At 41.3% G+C, this 21,394-nt stretch overlaps 2 protein-coding genes across 2 annotated transcripts in view; one reads left to right on the top strand and one right to left on the bottom strand.

Moving 5' to 3' along the window:
- Positions 1 to 1,661, top strand: part of ALDH1L2 (aldehyde dehydrogenase 1 family member L2) — a 55,561-nt gene extending 53,900 nt beyond the window's left edge. Inside the window, exon 23 of the mRNA XM_055329088.1 lies at positions 366 to 1,661. Within this exon, the coding sequence (XP_055185063.1) occupies positions 366 to 421 (56 nt within the window). The 3' untranslated portion in view covers positions 422 to 1,661. The remainder of the gene's footprint in view (positions 1 to 365) is intronic.
- A 4,399-nt stretch (positions 1,662 to 6,060) lies between these two features.
- Positions 6,061 to 13,492, bottom strand: NOPCHAP1 (NOP protein chaperone 1). The gene is made up of 4 exons (XM_055327770.1): positions 13,344 to 13,492; positions 11,374 to 11,460; positions 10,112 to 10,248; positions 6,061 to 8,218 (listed from the first exon to the last, which is right to left on the bottom strand). Exons 1-4 carry the CDS (start codon positions 13,456 to 13,458, stop codon positions 7,991 to 7,993), a joined length of 567 nt encoding a protein of 188 aa, XP_055183745.1. The 5' UTR covers positions 13,459 to 13,492; the 3' UTR covers positions 6,061 to 7,990.
- Positions 13,493 to 21,394: the final 7,902 nt, after the last annotated feature.

Here is a 21,394-nt window from a genome sequence, read left to right on the forward strand (position 1 = left end):
GGTTACTCTGTTCAGCCTAAATGGGCAAAGGATAGAGATGAAGAGTCATCAGGCAGGGAAATAAGGGAGAAAGTTTTCTGGTGCAGACCGAGCAAGTCAGCACATTCCTCAGAAGACCTGTTAGGTGGTCTAAGCTCTTCCTCTTCCGAGTGGGGTCTGTGGACCACGAGCACCTGCCTCATTGCTTGATGGTTACAAACGCATAATCCCAGGGCCTGAGCTGGATTTAATCAGAACGTGCAGTTTCACAAGGTCTGCAAGTGGCACGCATGAACTTTAGTTTGAGACCTATAACCCGATATCTATATCCAAAGTCTGGTGACATCGCATCCACTTGTCCATGAACCACTTTTCTGTTTCCTCAGGTGAGGAAGCTCTAAACGAATACCTCAAAACCAAGACAGTGACATTGGAATACTAAAGCTGTGCCATCCCTGAGAAATCCTCGGCCGACAGCACCACTCCCGATCCCTCCACACACGTAGGAAGCCTGGGTGTGCGGAGGGAAGGTGGATCTACTACGAGCCGATGCTGCACACGTGGACCCTAAAGGGGGTCAGGCCACATCAAGCATTTTCACCTGTGCCTGTGTATTCTGATACACCTTTTCTACCTTAAAACTATTTGAAATGGTTGGGTTTTGACTGTGTTGTATACCCCACATATTTCTAAACTGCCAAGTTGCTTTTTCTCCTAAGACTAATCTAGCCATTGTTGTTCATCTTGAAAAATGTCAGGATCAGGTGGTTATAATACACAAGGTGGGTTTGGGGGATACTTTGCATACTATGTGTAGGTTGTAACCTCTGAACTATACCTATGGGGCCATTAAAAAGGTTTTCTATAATTTTGCTCTCAAGGAACGTATATCCTATATAAGAAATGTGAAGTAAATTCCTTTTTTTCCCTCATATTTGGAAATAAGATACGTGTTTGTGCCTTTTGATGTTCTATTTTTCAGCCCACTGAGAATGAGTAACTAACCCAAAACAGTGCTCGAGTACTTGCTAGGTGTGAGGTACTAGGTAGTGTTCTGAGGAGTAGCCAGGACATAGTGACATTGTCTCTGGACTCAAATAGCTTACATTCTAATAAAGAGCTTTTAAAAAGTGAATTTTACAATATGATATAGAATGTAAATAGCCTTTGGAGGGTGAGCTTGGTTCATATCTTGCCATCTTGCCATGTGACTTGAGGAAATCTACTCAACTTCTCTCAGCCTGTTTCCTTATCTGTCAAATGCCTTCCTCAGGAGCCTTATTTTGAGGAGTCAGTGCAATAATATAAGTACCTTGCATTAGGCTTTGTTCAGGGTACTCAAGAAAAGTTAACTTTGTTTCCCCCATCACTGCTTTAAAAATACATCGAGATAATCTAACTAGATGAATGAATTTCCCTACAGTCCTTTTCAGGACTCATTGATTCCTATACTCTTGTTCTGACATGGGGCCTGATGCAGCAGCTCTGGAAAATGCCATATATAATGAGAAATGGCAATGGTACAAGGAAAAGGATTGCTCTTCTTTCTGCAGCTCATTTGTTCTTCATTGACCATCTTGTTTTCCACTTTTCTACCTACTGGGTGATCTTAGGCACCTTAGTTACCTACTATCTCAGAGCCTTGGTATCTATAAAATGAGAATAAAGTCCTTCTCTCATTAGATGTTGGAAAGATTCAGTGGGATGATATGCTAACACACCTCACAAGTGTTGGGATCACAGTCTGTGCCCAAGAAATGGGCATTAGTACAATCCATGCATGACTCACAAAATCATTGTCAAACAGGAGAGTAAATTATCACCATCCACATGTGACTAGAAGGTGAGTTGCTGAAATTCAGTGTCATTGGAAGACAGAGCAATGGACTTCTACTACTCCTCTTTTTAAAGTAAAATTTCAGTAAACACTCCTATCTCTGACTTTGAAGGAGCCCTTAGGGAACCCTTGGTACTTTGGAGACTCAGCAGCTTCTCATAAAGGGAATGTGGGAAACCAATGAACAAACAACCAAATCAGAAGCAGAAAACATTGAAAGGGAAGAATACCAGGTGTGATCCTGGCATGATCAATAGAGCATATTTTGCCTCTAAGCATTTTTTAAATTTTACAATAGTTCATTTACCATCAGATCTGGGCACAGCTGACATTCTAAATTGGAATGAATATTCTCTGAGTCCAAACTGATGGTTCATATTTGAATTAAATGACAAAGGAACCACTTTTATTTTTTTTTTTTATTATTTATTTATTTATTTATTTATTTATTTATTTATTTTTAAGGAACCACTTTTAAATGCAGTGTTCTGATTTTCTGTGAACTAAAATATCACTTTACCAAATTTTTAAAAAACATTTTATTTATTTGACAGAAAGAGAGACAGCGGACAAGCCAGGGGGGAGAGGCAGAGGGAGAGGGAGAAGCAGGCTCCGCATGAGCAGGGGAGCTCTATCCCAGGACCCTGGGATCATGACCTGAGCCAAAGGCAGACGCTTCACCAACTTAGCCCCTCAGGCGCCCCTCCAATATTTTAATGATTGATAAAATGGCAAACAAAACTACATCCATTTCTTCTGGACTCATTTTTACCCCTACTATATATCTCAGTAGCAGTGTTTTTAATCTTTGAGCCACATAGCTCTTTGAGACTCAGATACAAGCTGTGGAATCCCTCTGTGCTATTCCTACCACCCAAATTCCCACAAACATGCCTAATTCTAAAAAGACTTGCAGATATCCTAAAGCCCATGCTTGGAGATTAGCAACTCCTTCTTCCATAGCAAGTTCTAAAGTTCCTACTGACTTGAGTCTTTATATCTGACTGCTGATTAGACTCCAAGGCTCTGTGGAATTCACAAAAATTGCCAGTGAATTTGAACTGGAACATCATGATCCACAGCCCACCAGGTGATTTAATTAACACAGAGAATAATTAGAATGTGTCTTCTGGGTGCCTGGCTGGCTCAGATGGTGGAGCATGCAACTCTTGATGTTGGGGTCATGAGTTCAAGCCCCCTGTTGGGCATAGAGATTGCTTAAGAAAAAACATTTTTCTTTAAAGATTATCACTATTCTTTCAGGTCACAGATTATTTTGCTAAAGAATAAAGCTGTGATCTGATGTCACCTGCACTGGGAGGTGTGGACACTCAAAGTGGTTCTATGACCCTTGTAATCCTCTTCCACTTGCCTTTGCTAAAGCAGTCACCTTTTGGTCCCACACCCTTTGTGGCTTCCCATCCACAGCTCGGTTTCAGGGCCTCTCCTCTGTGCTCTCACTTGTCAGGAGCATAGTACTTACCACCTGGTACTGAAATTATCTGCCTTCCTAACCAGATATGAGCACCCCTTGTCCACACCCCAGGTTTGGACTTTTTCTGGTGCATTGTAACCACAGCTCTCATGTATTGAGGACCTCTTGTGTACTTAACACTATACCACACTTGGTAAATGCTACCTTATTTAATAACATCTGAGAAAAATGACCTAAGTTGAGGGGCTCTTCTTACTGGCCCCACCACGACTGAGCCAGCCCCATCGCAGTCCCAGCTAGTGCCCGGGTCTCCTAGCCTATCTTCCTGATTCCTCCCTGTGTAGATCTGTTCAAAATTTAAGTCAGACACTGTCACTCCTCTATTCAAACCTTCCAATGGCCCCCAATTGGTTAGAATAAAATCTAGTGTACTTCCTGGGGTTTAGGAAGTCCTATTGATCTTGCCCCTGGCTACCTCTGACTTCCTCTCCTATGAATTTCCCTCTTGTTCTGCGTAGCCACCCTGGCTGCCTTGATGTTCCTCAGGCCAAGCAAACTCTTACCTCAGGGCCTTTGCACTTACTGTTCTTCTTCTCAGTGGTGTGCTGATAACTATTTACCAAATAGTTCTGGGGAGGGGGGCGGTTCTTGGAGCAATTGCTAACTTCTGTGTATAAATGCTCTCATTAAGGCTGATTGCAAACTGTAGGGATGCGCACATTCAGCACAAGTACAAGTCAGTGCCGGCACACCATTATCTCTCCTCGCAATTCTTTCCCTATATACGACCTCCTGACTGGCAGCCTCACTTCCTTCACATCTCACCTCCAATCTCATCTCAGTAGAGACAGATTTTCTAGCATCTATGTCCCCACATTCATACCTCATCTGCCTTGTCACTATTTATTCTTCTTAACTTGCATTATTTTCATAGCACTTATCTCAACCTGGCAGATTTACTTATCGTCAGTCTCTCCCCAACAGAATGTAAACTCCATGAACAGGTGCTTGGCTGCATCTGCAATGCCTAATATGTAGAAAAATTTCAATAAATATTTGATTTCAAATGAAAGGCGTTAAGTAACCCACCCAAATCAGACAGCTATGAAGTGGCAGGACAGGCATTCTAAGCAGATTAGGTAGGTGGTCTTAACCAAGCAGGACGGCTTTTGTGGCCAATGCTTTAATCAGGGCCCAAGTAGTGGACAGCAGCACACACTGAACTTCTGTCATTGTCCGCAAAAACTGTGGAAGTGCCTAGAGACAAGGTGAGAAGCCAAACTGGTTCCCCCACACCTGCCCTCTAGGAACGTAAAAGCTGTAGAGGGGAACCTGTTCTAAAGGAGATTCTCAGACATGAGACATGGTGGGGCGATTATCATCACGATTACACAACTAATACCCAAGGGGATTTTAAAAATGATTAAATAATACCTAATTATGTAAAAATACATAAAATAGAAAGGTAAGTTTCAACCATCAACTCTCCACACAGAAAGAACGTGATTTTTCCAGATTTTTCTATGAACATATATTTTACAGAATTAGCAAAATACTGTACATAACTTTGACCTTTTTGCAATGAACAATATGCAGGCATCTTTCTATGTCAATAAACATACTTCTTATGTTTGGTGGCTTTAATTCAACTTGTTCTCTATTGGTGTACGTTCAGACATATGTTGGACATAGTTGGTCTTTGCTATTTTAACTTTGCGACCTTATGCAGAAATTTGTGAACAATGGTGTTAACTAGGATAAATTCTGAGAATCAATAATCTTACTAAGTTCCCCCCAAATTCTTGCCACCGTTGTGCATTATTCCCACAGCATGGGAATCCCTCACATTTACTGAGCTCCATCTAAACAACATGCTGTGTTGCAGCTCATTCATTTCTTACCAAAACCCCATGACAGAGGTTATGACCCATTTTGCATGTGGGGAAACAGAGAAGTGGCTAGGCCAAAGCTTTGGGGTCTGTGCTTGTGACAGAGCAACTGGTAGCCCACAATGTGACTGGCTCACAGAAACCTGGCTTCACCACTCACCTATTGTGAGACGTCAGGAAATGTAGCAGCTCCAGGCCACTTTTCTCATCTGCCAAGTGAATATAAGCAGAATTATCTCGTTGTTTTTTTTTTTTTTTTTTTAAAAAAACACTTAGGAGATTCACTGTGTCACAACACAAATCTAGTGACAGTTCCATCTGCAGAGTTATTTATGCAGTGACTTCACGATGCCCCCTTGTTCCACCTTGCTATCTTGGACGTGCAGGTCCAAGACACATGCAGTTTCACGGCCACTAGACAGGACTCCCAGGAATCCTATCCAGGCAAAATATGCAATCCTTTCCTCTAAAGAAAGGAGCCACGTCTTCATGGGCCTCTCTTTAGGAATGAAAAATACTTTCCTTTACAAAAGTACAATAACAAGACTTTGCTTACTATGCCTCAATAGGAGAGTGTGTGTCACGTGCTCAATCCCAATCCAACCACTGGCAGGGTTTTCCCATGACCGAGTTATGGGGAGTCGACTACAAAGATTCCAGCATTAAACTTTCTGGAAAAGTCTACTGATCATAATTACCCCGTCTGTTTCTGTAGGATCGAGAACCACTGACGTTTAAGATGAATGACTTTACTGACATAAAGAGAGAAAGAGTAGTTTAATGAACATTTATTGTACATTTAATCAAGTGAAAGGCCCCATCCTAGGCTGAGGGAAATACAAGTGAAGATAAGATTCAGCACTCCACCCCCATCTTTCCAGAGTAGTGGATACAGGTACAAGCTACTTTGTAAGGCAGGCTTTTTTTTTTTTTATAAGTACCATATTTAATGCACAATTAAAATATTGTGGGAATGGACAGGAGATTCACTCAGAATGAAATTTTTGCTTCAAAGACCATTGCACCTGATTTTCTGATTTATAACTGTCACAGACAGTTCCTTAGCAGGAACAGAACTGCCTGTCCAAATGGCTGCCACGTCTCACACCCAAGCACCGGGCAGAAAAAGCACAGGTCAGACTAACCAAAGCACAACAGTGATTTACTTTCCAATGCACTGAAGGGCAAACTGTTGACAGACAAAACAGCTTTTTAATTAAGGTGTAACATGCACACAGCAAAGTGCAGGAACGAATGTGAAATTTGTGACTCAACACATTTTTATATATGACTGAGTGGTGGTAACACAAATGGACTTGAATTTAGTTGACTTCCTTCACAGTACAGACAGGCTTGATGTGGTACACAAGACAGCCATGGCAGGAGGGAACTATTAAAATTCTATACACTAGTACATATTTCTAGACTGACTGGTCTCTCACCAATCACTCAGCATATTTCCACTTGGATATGTATTTCCTGTGAAGTTACACCTTCATACCCTACTGCGTGGAGCAGCCTACCATGGCTTAAAGTTCCCTATATACCCTCATATACCCATTAAGTCACTTAACACATTATCCAGAGCCTAGTTGGTACTATCCACCACGCTAAGTAGTGAACCAAACAAATGCAACTAACTCTTCCCACGCGTAGCATAAGATATTAGCTGGTAGGAGCTGATCTTTAACTATTTACACCAATAACACATCACAGTTATGTTTGGTGCTACTAAATAGAGGACAATAACGTTTCCAGCTGAAGAGTCTCATTTCCAGATCTGTTCGTTTCAGAGTACTAACAAGAGGTCTCGAGCTAATGTGAGGAGTAGAAAAAAGGTAAAAGAGAGCCCTAAAACATTAGGGGACAAATGTCATCAGCTCAACCTACTTAGAAATGGTCCTTTAAATTCTCAGGCCTATATCCTGAGCAAAGTCAGTCCCTTGGCAGATGAGATCTGAAACAAATTTAATAAGGTCAAGAATGAGGCAAAAAGGCACCTGCAGCATAGGATAATTTTGACCTTTGAAAGGGAAAAAGCAACTGTTACATTTTTTTGTACCACACCCTGTTGTTTCTGCGATGTCCCTTATTTTCTATATTTGAGAGGTTTTAAACTGTGGGCAACCATCTAGAAGAGTTTTAATAGCTGAAACAAAAATCTGCCTTATGAAAGAGAAGGAAAAACAAAAAACAAAGAAAGCATGAATTTTTCTAACCAGTAAATTCTCTATACACTGAGTGGCTGCAGAGTCACCAACAGTGGTGAAGCCACAGAGCGCCAAATTTCCGGCTCAACCTGGCAAGGACTTTTCTGTTTTTTAATGAAAGTAGATACACCTGATGGCAGCTGAATATAAGTAATTCTTTTCTCTGTAAAAAATTTCTTTCTCTTAAAAATTTCTTCCCCATTGAACCCACAGTGATGATTGATAAATAAATTTGACTTTATAATGACCTAAAGAAATAGCCCAGATTGTTTCATTTAAGACAATAAATTTTAAAAAACAAATAAATGATTTGTATTTTTACTTTAAAATGAATTTTTGATTTCTGAAGTCTATGCCAAAGAACGAAGATGCCAAACAAATTCACTCATCACCACACATACAGTTAAGCTTTCTAAATGAAATCTCTTTAGTGTAAGATCAAAGACAGTCTGCTCATAGAAAATCCTCAAATGCTACCTATTCCAGCTCTTTAAAAGGTAGCTTTTGTTTCTCTGAGAAACAAGATACATCTAATGATACATAAAAGCACCACAGATATCTGAAATGCAGAACAACCAGCAAGCCATTATTCTTTTTTCTGCAGAACAAGTAGGCATACATCACCTGTGTCTGAGACCATTTATTTTACTATTTCTATTTTTTTACTGGATGGGCTGTCCAAAACCTCAATCTTGCCTTTTCCATCTTCTGAATGAGGAAGCTTAATGTTATCTATGGTGACTTCAGAAGCAGTGCTATCATCTTCCTCCTCAGATTCTGAGCTGTCCTCCGAGCTGTCTTGCAAACTCTCTTCTGAACTGTCCTCTTCTTTGGAATTGGATTGATTCATCTCAAACAAGGCCACATCCTGCCAAAAGCACCACGTGAGAAATTTATTTCATGGCAGTCCCCTAGAAAGTTGCAATAACCACCTTGGGAAGAATCCACAACATTAAGGGCAAATATCAAAGCACAAAGGGCAAGAAATGTTTTTAATACAATATGGCCTTTTTTTCTTTCAGTTGCCACCCCCCACCATGATGGTTTACAGGTACTACAAGTCTAAAAAGTCCCCCACAACCCAATTCTATACAACCTGAACACATTCAACAATATGCATCCAACAAATATTAACAAATACTAACATGAGCCAGGCACCACACTAGGTTTTAGAGACTCCACCAGAACAGCAACAAAATCCCTGCCTTTGTAGCACTGATATTTTTGAGACAGATTGGCAAATTACAGCTTACAGGCCAAACCCAGCCCACTATCTGTTTTTGTTTAGCTTGTGACCTAAGAGTATTTGTTTGTTTATTTATTCGTTTATTTTCGATTTTATTTTTTTAAAGATTTTATTTATTTATTCATGAGAAACACAGAAAGAGAGGCAGAGGCACAGGCAGAGGGAGAAGCAGGCTCTCTGCGGGGAGCCTGGTGTGGGACTCAATCCCGGGACCCCAGGATCACGCCCTGAGCCAAAGGCAGACGCTCAACCACTGAGCAAACTAGGTGCCCTAAGAGTGCTTTTTAAAATTTTTAAGTGACAGGAAAAAAAAAAAATCAAAGGGATAATATTTCGTGAACCATGAAAATGATATGGTAAGTCAGTAAAACCTGCCTCTTCAAACATATGGTCTACAGCTGCTTTCATGCTAACATGGCAGAAATGAGCAGTCACAACAGAGACAGTATGGCCGACAAGCCTAAAGTATTTACTAGCTGGCCTCAGATACAAAATACTTGCTGACCTCTGTTCTAGTCAGGAAAAAAAGATAATGAAAAACTACATATAAGGTATAGTGTAGGACAAGTTAAAATGAAGAAAAGTAAAGCACGATAGGATAAGCTTCTAATAGGGCCATTGGGGTGACCACTAGTTAGAGAGGGAGGGAGTGAAGATGCAGAAATCTGGGAAGAGACTTGTACAAAGACGGACAAGACCTGGAGCAAGGAGACCAAACGGGAGTGTAGGAAAGAGGGGATGTGGTGGGAGGTAAATCAGATGGAGCTAGAGGCAGGATCCCATGGGCCCCTGAGGGACTCTGAACTCATCAGGAGTGTGATGGGAAGGGTAGGCCACACATAGTGTGAAGAACAGATCATAGGAAAGAAAAGGCCGAAGCAGGGGAACCTGTTGAGAAATCACTGCAGCAGTCCAGAGGAGACCACGATGACATGGACCAAGGGTGACAGCAGGGGACACGGTACAGAGTGCCTGGATCTGGATAAATTCTGGAGGTAGAGTAGGCCAGAGCTGCTGATGAATGAGATGTTACTATCAACCATGCCGTCAGCTCTGTCCAGACGCAAGTGTTATAAAGGGAACTCTGGTGTAGGAAAGGAAATGAGGCTACATGGAGAAGACTTTGCATGTGGCTCAGGTAATCAGTCTGTTAAGTGCATCATTTATTTTTATACTTTCCATGAATCAAGTTATGATTACTTCTTTTAGGAAAAAAACAACCCACTTGGGACACTTAGTAAATTAATGCTTCAAGATAACAAATGTACTATTGACTTGAAAAAGCCCTCCTATTCTCTATTGCTACATTCCTAAACTCCACTCAGGGAAGCTTACTGATCTGTAAGATCCCTGATCATAAAATGATCAGATCCCCATGCAGTACTGGAAATATGAGCGGACTCTGCAAGAAGGAAAAAATAACACTTGGAAGTATACTGGAAAAGTCCTCTCTCTTAAAGATGATGAGGCATACTGGTAATTTTACCCTATGAAATGAAAACAAAGCATCATTACCATTTGTATAACTTTTCCAAGAGCCCCATCAATATCCTCAATATTGAAACGACCAGGTGATGCAGCTGCCATTTCTTTTCTAAGCTTTTCATTTGCCTGAGCCATCTGTGGGAGAAAGGTCTGCACTTGGTCCAACACTAAGGAGAGAAAATATACTTTATCAATATTTATGTCAGTCTTTGGCCAAACATCCAATTATTTTTAAAGATTTTATTTATTTATTTATTCATGAGAGACACAGAGAGAGAGCCAGAGACACAGGCAGAGGGAGAAGCCAGCTCCCTGTGGGGAACCTGATGTGGGACTTGATCCAGGACCCCGGGATCACGTCCTGAGCCGAAGGCAGATGCTCAACCATTGAGCCACCCAGGTGCCCCTCCAATTTCTAAAACCCAGAATTTACTATAAAACACTCCCAAATTCAATAGTAACAATAGTTATAATAAAAAAATTTTTCACATTTCTTCCATTTTAAAAACCTCCATCCTCTTCTGAATCCTTAAAGCAGGACTACACAAGGTAGTGAATATTTCTTAATGTTTATTTGTGCTTTCATATATCCTCAGAACTGTACATTCCTAGACGGCTGGCACTTTGACCAATAGTAACTGAATAAGGAGAAAGTATGGCTTAATAGTTAGATGTTATCAGGTTTGGAGCTGGAGTTTAGTCATTTGCAACCACAGGTGTCCTAAATAGCAAATTTAGTCTAACCATTCAAAGCATCAATTTACTCATCTGTTAAAACAGGGGTGACAACCATACTATGCTAAGTACAGGGAATCAGTGAACAAGGTATGTCTAATTTCTGTAGCTCTCAAGAGGCTCAGCACATAACTATGCACACAAGGAATTCTCAAAACTTGTTAAGCCACTGACACAGCTACATAATACAGAACTGAACTATCCAGAGTACAGAAAAAGAAAAGAAAAAGGTAGTGAAGGTCAAGAAATGGGCTTTCATTGTAAAAGAGGGCTGCTGGGAGAATGACATAAGGTCATGTAATACAAAGCCCCACACAACTGCCATCACAATGAGGAAAGAAATAAAAGATAAAAAAAGACTCAAATGGAACTCCACAGATGGAAAACACTGTCAGAGCTCCTGAGACCCTGAGCAGTCATGGGGGGACAATGAACAGCTCTGGCCAGACTGGGGTTCACTGTGGAGCTCTACTGCTCAACTGGGCAAAATTTAACATCAGAGAGGGTTCCTGAGAAAGAAGGGGAGAAGAGAAAGAAAGCAAGGAAAAGATACTTACAGGGACTCCTCTCTACCCGAACTGTTTGAAGAGTGGCATTTTTTCTGCAGTTAGGCTTGGGCTGGATGAGTAACCTGTCCCATATACCTGAAAGCACACACACAATTAATTTACTGCAGCATCAAGAAATGGGGGCCCTTCAGCAAACTTGCCACAACTGCTCTCAAGTCTTGAACATTCCACATTCCCCAACACATTTTTAGAAAAAGAGGCTCTCCAAGTTCCACGACAGTGTTTTACTTCTTTATGCACACACCGCCCTTTCTTTTCTTTTTTTAAGATTTTATTTATTTATTCATGAGAGACAGAGAGAGAGAGAGAGAGAGAGAGAGAGAGAGAGAGAGAGAGGCAGAGACACAGGCAGAGGGAGAAGCAGGCTCCATGCAGGGAGCCTGATGCAGGACTCGATCCTGGGTCTCTAGGGCTGCTCCCACCCCTCCTCTTTCTTAGGCCTGGCTCATACATCTGTATGTGACACCGATGCTGGGGAATACATGCAAACTAACCTGCACCTCTGTGGGTCAGAAATCCATCAGTGACCAATGAGTTTCTTCAACAAAGGGGCAGAGGAAGCAGTACAGAGTACAGTAATGGTTAAGTGAAGCCAGAAATGGTTACTGGCTCTGTTATACCGGACAAATTACTTAACCTCTTGGAGCATTCGTTAATTTATAAAGCACACCTGTCTTGCTAGTGGACCTTCATTAAAGATGTCCAACCTGGACAAATGAGCCCTTGGGAGAACTTCTGACCGTATCCCCCACCCCTGACCCCTGTGCACCTATTCAGGCGCATGACTCACTACTCCTCAAATTAACAAACTCTTCAGTCCATCAGAGCTCAGAGGACAGGATCTGTCTTTCAAAACTCAAGGTTTTTCTTTTAATATTTTATTTATTTATTGATGACACACAGAGAAAGGCAGAGACACTGGCAGAGGGAGAAGCAGGCTCCCTGTGGGAAGCCCAGTACCCCGGGAGCACGGCCAGAGCCAAAGGCAGACACTCAACCAACCACTGAACCACCCAGGTGCCCCAAAACTCTAGGCGTTGATCACCCTGTTTCTCCAACACCTGGAAAAACTTTTCACTCAAGTACAAAAGCCCTGTTCACCCCAAAGCAGAGCTTAACAAATATTCTTTGATCACCACTTTAGGTCTAGCAAATGGATGAGCCTAAAGAATCCAATCAGACTGACTGGATCCGAATCCCAATTTTGTCACTTTTCAGCCACATGATCTCCAGCAAGTTATTCATCTGTATGATGCACTGTGACTCGGTTTCCTCATCTATACAACAGAGATAACGGAACCTTCTGCACGGGGTTTTTGTGAGGATGAAACGAGTTCGTTAGATCCTGGGTCACGGTAAGCTCTACACAAGCTTTGGCATTCGGGATGCTCTGGGTCTTCTCCAAGCTAACATCCACGGAGGGCATGCCCCAGACCGTAGGCCCCTTCGCCTTCTCCACAGAAACGAACGAACAAAGCAAAACACCCAATCCAACAGGTAGAACTACCTCTATTTTCCAAATGCGGAAAGTGGAGCATCGAGAATGTAAACCGCTCTCTCTAGCTCCACAGCCATCAACCACGGAGCTGGGATTCGAATCCATGCTTCTGAACTCCCCACCACGTGGGGAAGTCCTAGGTGACTTCCTGGAGCCAGGGTCCCTCTACTAGCGAGGCGAGGCCCTCGGGGCCGCTGGCGTGGGCGCCGAGGGCGCCGGCGCGGGGTTAATCCCGAACAGTCTCCTGGACCCGCGCCGCCGCCCTGGGGCCCGCCCGGGGTCGCCGCCCCTCCCCGCTGAGCGGGCGCCCGCCGCCACGCGGAACCGAACCTGCATCCCGGGCCCCGCGCCCCGCCCCCGCCCCGGCGGGCCCCCGCCCTGCCCCCCGCGGCCCGGCCCCCGCCCCCCGGCCGCACGTGCGCACCCACGCCCCCGCCGCCGCCCCCGCCCCCGCCGTCACCTCCGCGGCCGCCGCTCCCGGCCGTCAGCAGCTCCTTGGACACCGGGCCCGCCGAGCGTCCCCGGGGGGACGACGAGCAGCTGGCGCCGGCCTGGGGCTCGCCGCGGACCTCCATTCCGCTCACTCGGCCTTGCGAGCCCGCCCCCCCAGGCCCGGATACCGGAAGGAGGGCGGGCGGGGGCGGGGCCAGGGCCGCGAGCGGGCGAGACGCGGCGGGGGCGGGGCGGGGGCGGGGCGGGGGCGGGGGCGGGGCGAGGGCGGCCGCGGCCACAGCGACACCTGGCGAATCTCCGAGGCCACCCCACCCTGGGGCCCTGGGGGGGAAACGAACGGTGGAGTTTCTGCGGCTCGGCGGCGGCGGGGTGGAAGAGCTGCCAACAATTTTAGCCAAAGGATCCGGACAACAGGGCACCCTGGGGCTGCGCCTCCTCCTCATTTTTTCTTATTCTTGGATTGTAGTGAAAAGAATACTCATAAAATTTACCATCTTAGCCATTTTTAAGAGTACATTTCAGAAGTGTTAGACTATTTTACATTGCTAGGTACCAGATCTCTAGAATTTTTTCACCTTGCAAAGCTGAAACTGCATCCATTAAGCAACCCTCCCTTATTGTTATAATAACCACTTACCGTTACATTACATCCAAGTTATAGAACCTATGGGAGAAATGTCAGTAGGTCCAAGTTATAGAACCTATGGGAGAAATGTCAGTAGGTCCAAGTTATAGAACCTATGGGAGAAATGTCAGTAGGCACCGCGAGCAAGACACCGATTAATGCGTCTTAGTAGCTGATTTCACTCTCTTTCTATTTAAAACCTACTCTGGAGATTCTTCAGAGAAGGGACAGCACCTTTTTTATTTGTATGCCAGCGCCTCCCTTGTAGTCAGGCACATCGTTAACGATTAATCCATGTTTAACTAATGAATGCACAGAGAAAAGTTGAACAAATTAGTAATTGTGAACTGTTTCATTGGTTGATGGATCACCCCTGTGAATCAGGATTGTAGCCTTCAGAAATGTCCTCAAATCTCTGTTGTAAATTGTTGACTAGATCAGAAGCACCCTGTAGCTACAATGTTGTACAAAACTAATCAACGTGGGATGCTTGGGTGGCTCAGCGGTTGAGTGTCTGTCTGCCTTCTGCTCTGGTGGTGATCCTGGAGTCCTCCAATCAGGCTCCCCGCAGGGAGTCTGCTTCTCCCTCTACCTAGGTCTCTGCCTCTCTCTCTTGGTGTCTCTCATGGATAAATAAATAAAATCTTAAAAAAAAAAACAACACCTAATCGAGCTATTTGTAACAATAACTCAAAAATTAAGACATTCATATCTAGCCAAGATAGAGTAGAAGATGCACTGGCAGACTGTCGTCTCCCCCCTAGAAATAATGTTGTTAACCAGAAAAGCAGTTCTATAAAATATGCAAATAAATGTAAAACATCGTTTTCCTCACTTTGAATCTTTTAAAAATAATCTTTTAGATTTTTTCAAAAATCGAAATTTTATTTATTCATAAATAAATGAATTATTTAACCACTCAAACACTGAGCCACCCAGACGTCCCAATCATTTCGATTTTTAAAAGTATTATAGGTTTATAATATATGTAGAAGTAAAATACATATGACAAGAATAGCACAGAAGGTGGAGGTAATAAATCTGTAGAGATATTACATTTTATGTGAAGTATTTTAATAGAATTTTAAAATAGTGATAAATTAAAGATGTATATTATAAATACTGGCGCAACTCCCCCAAAAAGGGGAAAAAAAACAATTAAAAAGAGGAATAGCTGATCAGCCAATAGTGGAGATAAAAACTGAGCTGTAAAGTATAATCAATTAATCTAGGGATGCCTGAGTGGCTCAGTGGCTCCTGGGACTGGAATCACGCCCACATCAGGCTCCTGTGGTTAAAGGTCAAGTGATGGAAAAGATAAACCATGCAAATATGAAACAAAATTCAAGCCAGAGTAGCTACAGTACTATCAGACAAAATAGATTTCAAAACAAAGAATATCACCAGTGTTACAGGCTGAATGCTCATATCCTCCCAAAATCTCTATGTTGAAGCCCTAACCCCTGGGTGCGGCTATGTTTGGAAATGGGGACTCTAAGGAAGTAATCATTACTAAATGAGGTTGTAAGTATAGGGTCCTGATCCAGTAGGAGTAGTGCTCTTATATAAAGAAACACCAGAGTCCTACTCTTTCTTTCCCCACACTCACACACACTAAGTATAGGCCATGTGAATACATGGTAAGAAGGCAGCCTTTTGCAAACCAAGGGGAGAGCTCTCATTAGACATCAGCCCTGCTGGAAACTTGATTTTGGATTTTCCAGTCTCCAGAACTGTGCAAAAATTCATTTTTCTTGTTTAAGCTACCCACTTTGTGGTATTTTGTCAGAACAACCTGAGCAGACTAAGGCACCAAGGATAAAGAGGAACATTTCATAATGATAAGGAGATAAATTCATCATGATAATGTAATGGTAATAACTGTGAATGAGTCTCATAACCAAGCTTTAAAGTAAAAAAGGAAAATCTAATAGAACTAGAGAACCAGACAATATTAATACTATTGTTGGAGATTTCAACACTCCTCCCTGAGTAATTGGTAGACCAAGTATACATAAAGAAGCCTTGAGCAAAACTATCAACCAACTTAACCTAACTGACATCCAGAACACTTCTTCACCTTGCAATAGCAGAATAAAAATTGCTTCAGCAGCAACAAAATAATAATAAGGTCGATCATATATATGTAAGGTCATAAAACAAGTGACAAAAAAATTTAAAAGATTGAATTCATCCAAAGTTTTTTTCTCTAATATCAACAAAACTAAAAACCTTATGTAAGTTATCAAAAGCCAACTAGAAATCAATAATAGAAATCTGGAAAATCTCTAAATATTTGGAAATTAAACAATTAAGTTCCAAATAATCCATGAGTTAAATAAAAAGTACAAAAGGAATTATAAAATATTTTGATCTGAATTTAAATAAATATAGAAAACATCAAAATGTATGCAATGTAGCTAGTGCAGTACAAGGAGGGAAGTTTATAACATTAAGTGCTTACATCTGAAAAGATATAAGGTCTCATTTATCTAAGCTTCCACATTATCTAGAAAAAAAAAGGAGCAAATTAAACTCAAAGCAAGCAGAATAAAGAAAGTAATAGAGTGGAAATCAATAACATAAAACATAAACACAATACAAAAGTCAATAAAACCAAAAGCTGATTATTTGTAAAAATCAATAAAATTGATAAACCTATATCCAAACTAATCAGAAAATAACCAGAAAAAAGACAGACTAATAATATCAGAAATGAAAGAGGAGCATTACCATAGATTTCACAGGCATCAAATAAATAAGGGAAACAGTCTGAGGAATTACGCCAATAAATGTTCAAATTTACATGAAATGGACAGATTCTGTGAAAAACACAATGTATTATCCTGCCAGTTTTTGATTTGACAAATGTACCATGGTATGTATAATAGTAACAAAGGGTGGAAAGTGGATAAAAGACATACGAGAATTCTCTGTGTTATCCTTGAGAATTTTCCATAAAGTTAAAATTATTGCAAATCAAGGAATTTATTTTAAGAGGAATTCAAGAAAATTATTCTACAATATGTGGATATCATTATACATACACATAGACTATACATTTCAAAAGACCATATCATTTACCTAGAAAAATCAGCCCAGACTAGTCACTACCAAAACATACTCTGGTAAAACTCTTGGACTTTAAATATAAGAAAAAAACTGTCCAACATATTTTGGCAAAAAGACCCAATAAGTCATGAGGAAAGAAAATAAAATTGGCATTTACGTTCAGACAGAAAGGTTTTTGCCAGAATGCAATTAAATAGCATATTTAAGATATTCAGAGAAAGAAAATTTAAGCTAAGGACTTAGCTTACCTGCTTTTCTTTTTTTAAAAAAAAAACTTATTTTATTTAAATTTAATTTGTTAACACATAGTGTAGCGTTAGTTTCAGATGTAGAGCTCAGTTATTCATCCATTGCATATAACACCCAAAGCTCATTTCATCATGTGTCCTCCTCAATGCCCATCATCTAGTTGCCTCACGCCCCTCCTCCCCTACAGCAACCCTCAGTTGGTTTCCTATACTTAAGAATCTCTTATGGTTTGTCTCCCCCTCTGATTTCATCCTATTTTATTTTTCCCTCCCTTCCCCTAAGATCCCGTTTTGTTTCTTAAATTCCGCATATGAGTAAAACCATTGTTTTTCTCTGATTGAGTTATCTTGCTGAGCATAATACACTCCAGTTCCATCCACATTGAAGATTTCATCCTTTCTGATGGCTGAGTAATATTTGATTTTAGATATAGACCACATCTTCTTTATCCATTCATCTGGTCTCTTTCCATAGTTTGGCTATTGTGGACATTGCTGCTATAAACATTGGGGTGCGGATCAGATCACAGCATCTGTGTCCTTTGGGTAAATACCCAGTCGTGCAATTTCTGGATTATAGCGTAGGTCTATTTTTAACTTTTTGAGAAACCTCCATGTTGTTTTCCAGAGTGGCTCTATCAGCTCGCATTCCCACCAACAGTGTAAGAGGGTTCCCTTTTCTCTGCATCCTCACCAACATTTGTTGTTTCCTGACACGTTAACTTTAGCTGACTGTTATGAGGTGGTATCTCACTGTGGTTTTGATTTGTATTTCCCTGGTGCCAAGAGTGATGTTGAGCATTTTTTCATGTTTTTATTGGCCATTGGTATGTCTTCTTTGGAGAAGATGACATGATACTTATGTGGAAAACCCAAAAGTCTCCACCCCAAAATTGCTAAATCTCATATAGGAATTTAGTAACATGGCAGGATATAAAATCAATGCACAGAGATCAGTGGCATTTCTATATACCAACAATGAGACTGAAGAAAAAGAAATTAAGGAGTTGATCCCATTTATAATTGCACCAAAAACCCATAAGATACCTAGGGATAAACCTAACCGAAGAGGTAAAGGATCTAAAAACTATAGAACACCCATGAAAGAAATCGAGGAAGACACAAAGAAGTGGAAAAATATTCCATGCTCATGGATTGGAAGAACAAATATTATTAAAATGTTTATGCTACCCAGAGCAATCTATATAGATTCAACACAATCCCTATCAAAATACCATCAGCATTTTTCAGAGGGCTGTAACAAATAATCCTAAAATTTGTATAGAACCAGAAAACAGGGCAGTCCCCGTGGCGCAGCGGTTTAGCGCCGCCTGCAGCCCGGGGCGTGATTCTGGAGACCCAGGATCGAGTCCCGTGTCGGGCTCCCGGCATGGGGCCTGCTTCTCCCTCTGCCTGTGTCTCTGCCTGCCTCTCTCTCTCTCTCTCTGAATGAATACATAAATAAATCTTAAAAAAAAAAAGAACCAGAAAACACCCCAAATACCCAGAAGACTGTTGAAAAAGAAAAACCAAAACTAGTGGCTACACAATTCTGGACTTCAAGTTGTATTACAAAGCTGTTATCATCAAGACAGCATGGTACCGGCACAAAAACAGACACATAGATCAACGGAACAGAATAGGGAACCCAGAAATGGACCCTCAACTATGTGGTCAACTAATATTCGACAAAGCAGGAAATGGAAAAAAAAAAGATAGTCTTTTCAACAAATGGTGTTGGAAAAATTGGACAGCCACATGCAGAAGAATGAAACTGGGCCATTTTCTTACACCATACAGATAAGCTCAAAATGGATGAAAGACCTAAGTGTGAGACAAGAATCCATCAAAATCCCTGAGGAGAACACAGGCAACAACCTCTGTGACCTTGGCTGCAGCAACTTCTTACTAGACATGTCTCCAAAAGCAAGGGAAACAAAAGCAGAATGAACTATTGGGACTTCATCAAGATAAAAAGCTTTTGCACAGCAAAAGAAACAGTTGACAGAGCCGAAAGACAACCTACAGAATGGGAGAAGATATTCGCAAATGACATATCAGATAAAGGGCTAGTATCCAAGATCTATAAAGAATTTATCTGGGCAGGGCCCGGGTGGCTCAGCGATTTAGCGCCGCCTTCAGCCCAGGGCCTGATCCTGGAGACCTGGGATCAAGTCCCACGTCGGGCTTCCTGCATGGAGCCTGCTCCTCTCTCTGCCTGTGTCTCTGCCTCTCTCTCTCTCTCTCTCTCTCTGTGTCTCCCATTAATAAATAAAAAATCTTAAAAAAAAAAAGAACTTATCACACTCAACACTCAAGAAACAAAAAATCCAGTGAAGAAATGGGCAGAAGACATTAACTGCTTTTCAAGAATAAAGGTTTTAAAGATGTAGACAGTTTTGAAGATGTTAAGGACACAGGTAATATTGCTCCCAGCCTTCTTGAGGTATCTAGTAGAGGACAAGTTTCAGAAAATGATTGGAGAAATTCATCTTCAGTTTTGGTGATGAGCATTTTGCTGTAGAATTGGGGAAAGAACAGTGAGAATAAGGTTAAAAGAATAGTATGTTGTTTTTTTATAGATTTGATAATACAGATATAATACAAATATCAAAAATGAGGAGAAAGCAGAGATGATAAATGAAGAGAAAGTCTTGCTTTTGAAAACCAGGAATAAAAGATAACACTTTATCTATTTACTTTAAAAAAAAAATTAAGTAATCTCCAACCTAACTTTGGGCTTGAACCTACAGCCCTGAGAATAAAAGTCAAATGTTTTACTGACTAGCCAAAAGATAATAAATACTTTAATTAGATATTAGAGATAAAAGAAAAAGAAAGAGGTGACCAGCTAACTACAGTATTGTTCATAGTAGAAAGACAGTATCAAAATAAGAGGGGTCTGAATCCTGATAATACAAATGAAACATTCTTCTAAGTTACACGGAAATTTCATAAAATTGACGTATCAGAGTCCGCAAAGAAAATTTCAATGTATTGGGATGCCTGGGTGGCTCAGTGGTTGAGTGTCTGTCTGCCTTTGGCTCAGGTCATGATCCCAGGGTCTTGGGATTGAGTCTTGTATCAGGCTCCCTGCCGGGAGCCTGCTTCTCCCTCTGCCTATGTCTCTGCCTCTCTCTGTGTCTCTCATGAATAAATGAATAAAAGCTTTAAAAAAAGAAATAAATGAAAATAGAATAATGACCATAAAATCAAAGGAAATGTAGAAAAATTTATAAAGACTAATCTGTACAATTCCATGCAAATAAATTTGAAAACCTATATGAAACCATTTGAAATGGACAATATTCCAGTAATATCTAAAAACATATACCAGAAAAAGATGAATTTGACTATATCGAAATTCAAAAAGGTCTTTTACCTAAGAAAAAATCAGTATAAACAATGTAAAAAGACAAATAAACTTAAAGTTTCCAACTTATACTACTGGAAAGTTTCAACACTCATAACATAAACAGCTTCTAAAAGCTGAGAAGAGGGCAGCCCCGGTGGCTCAGTAGTTTAGCACTGCCTGCAGCCCAGGGTGTGATCTGGAGACCATGGATCGAGTCCCACGTCAGGCTCTCTGCATGGAGCCTGCTTCTCCCTCTGCCTGTGTCTCTGCCTCTCTCTCTCTCTCTCTCTCTCTCTCTCTCTCTGCAACTCCATGAATAAATAAATAATAAAATCTTTTAAGAAATTAAAAAAAATAAAAGCTGAGAAGAAAAAGAGCAAATAACTCTAGGGAAAAATGGGTTAGTGAAATGAACAGATAATTCACAGGAGTAGAAATAAAAGTGGCGGGCAGCCCTGGTGGTGCAGCGGTTTAGCGCCACCAGCAGCCCGGGGTGTGGTCCTGGAGACCCGGGATGGAGTCCCACATCAGGCTTGTTGCATGGAGCCTGCTTCTCCCTCTGCCTGTGTCTCTGCCTCTCTCTCTCTCTGTGTGTGTGCCTCTATGAATAAATAAATAAAATCTTTAAAAAAAAATAAAAGTGGCGCTTACACATATAAAGATGTTCTAGCTTGCTCATATTTTTAAAAAATGCATGCAAAAGAAAATGACACAGAGGAACCGTTTCTAATCTACCACGCTGGTAGTATTAAAAAATT

Source organism: Nyctereutes procyonoides, unplaced genomic scaffold, assembly GCF_905146905.1.
Source record: "Nyctereutes procyonoides isolate TBG_1078 unplaced genomic scaffold, NYPRO_anot_genome, whole genome shotgun sequence".
Lineage (NCBI taxonomy): Eukaryota > Metazoa > Chordata > Mammalia > Carnivora > Canidae > Nyctereutes > Nyctereutes procyonoides.

Excerpts from the sequence above, each read along its gene's own strand:
- NOPCHAP1 (XM_055327770.1), bottom strand. The coding sequence starts at position 13,458 with ATGGAGGTCCGCGGCGAGCCCCAGGCCGGCGCCAGCTGCTCGTCGTCC. Across the intron at positions 11,461-13,343 it reads CGGGAGCGGCGGCCGCGGAG|GTATATGGGACAGGTTACTC; the intron begins GTGACGGCGGGG and ends GTGTGCTTTCAG. Across the intron at positions 8,219-10,111 it reads TTGGAAAAGTTATACAAATG|GATGTGGCCTTGTTTGAGAT; the intron begins GTAATGATGCTT and ends TGCTTTTGGCAG.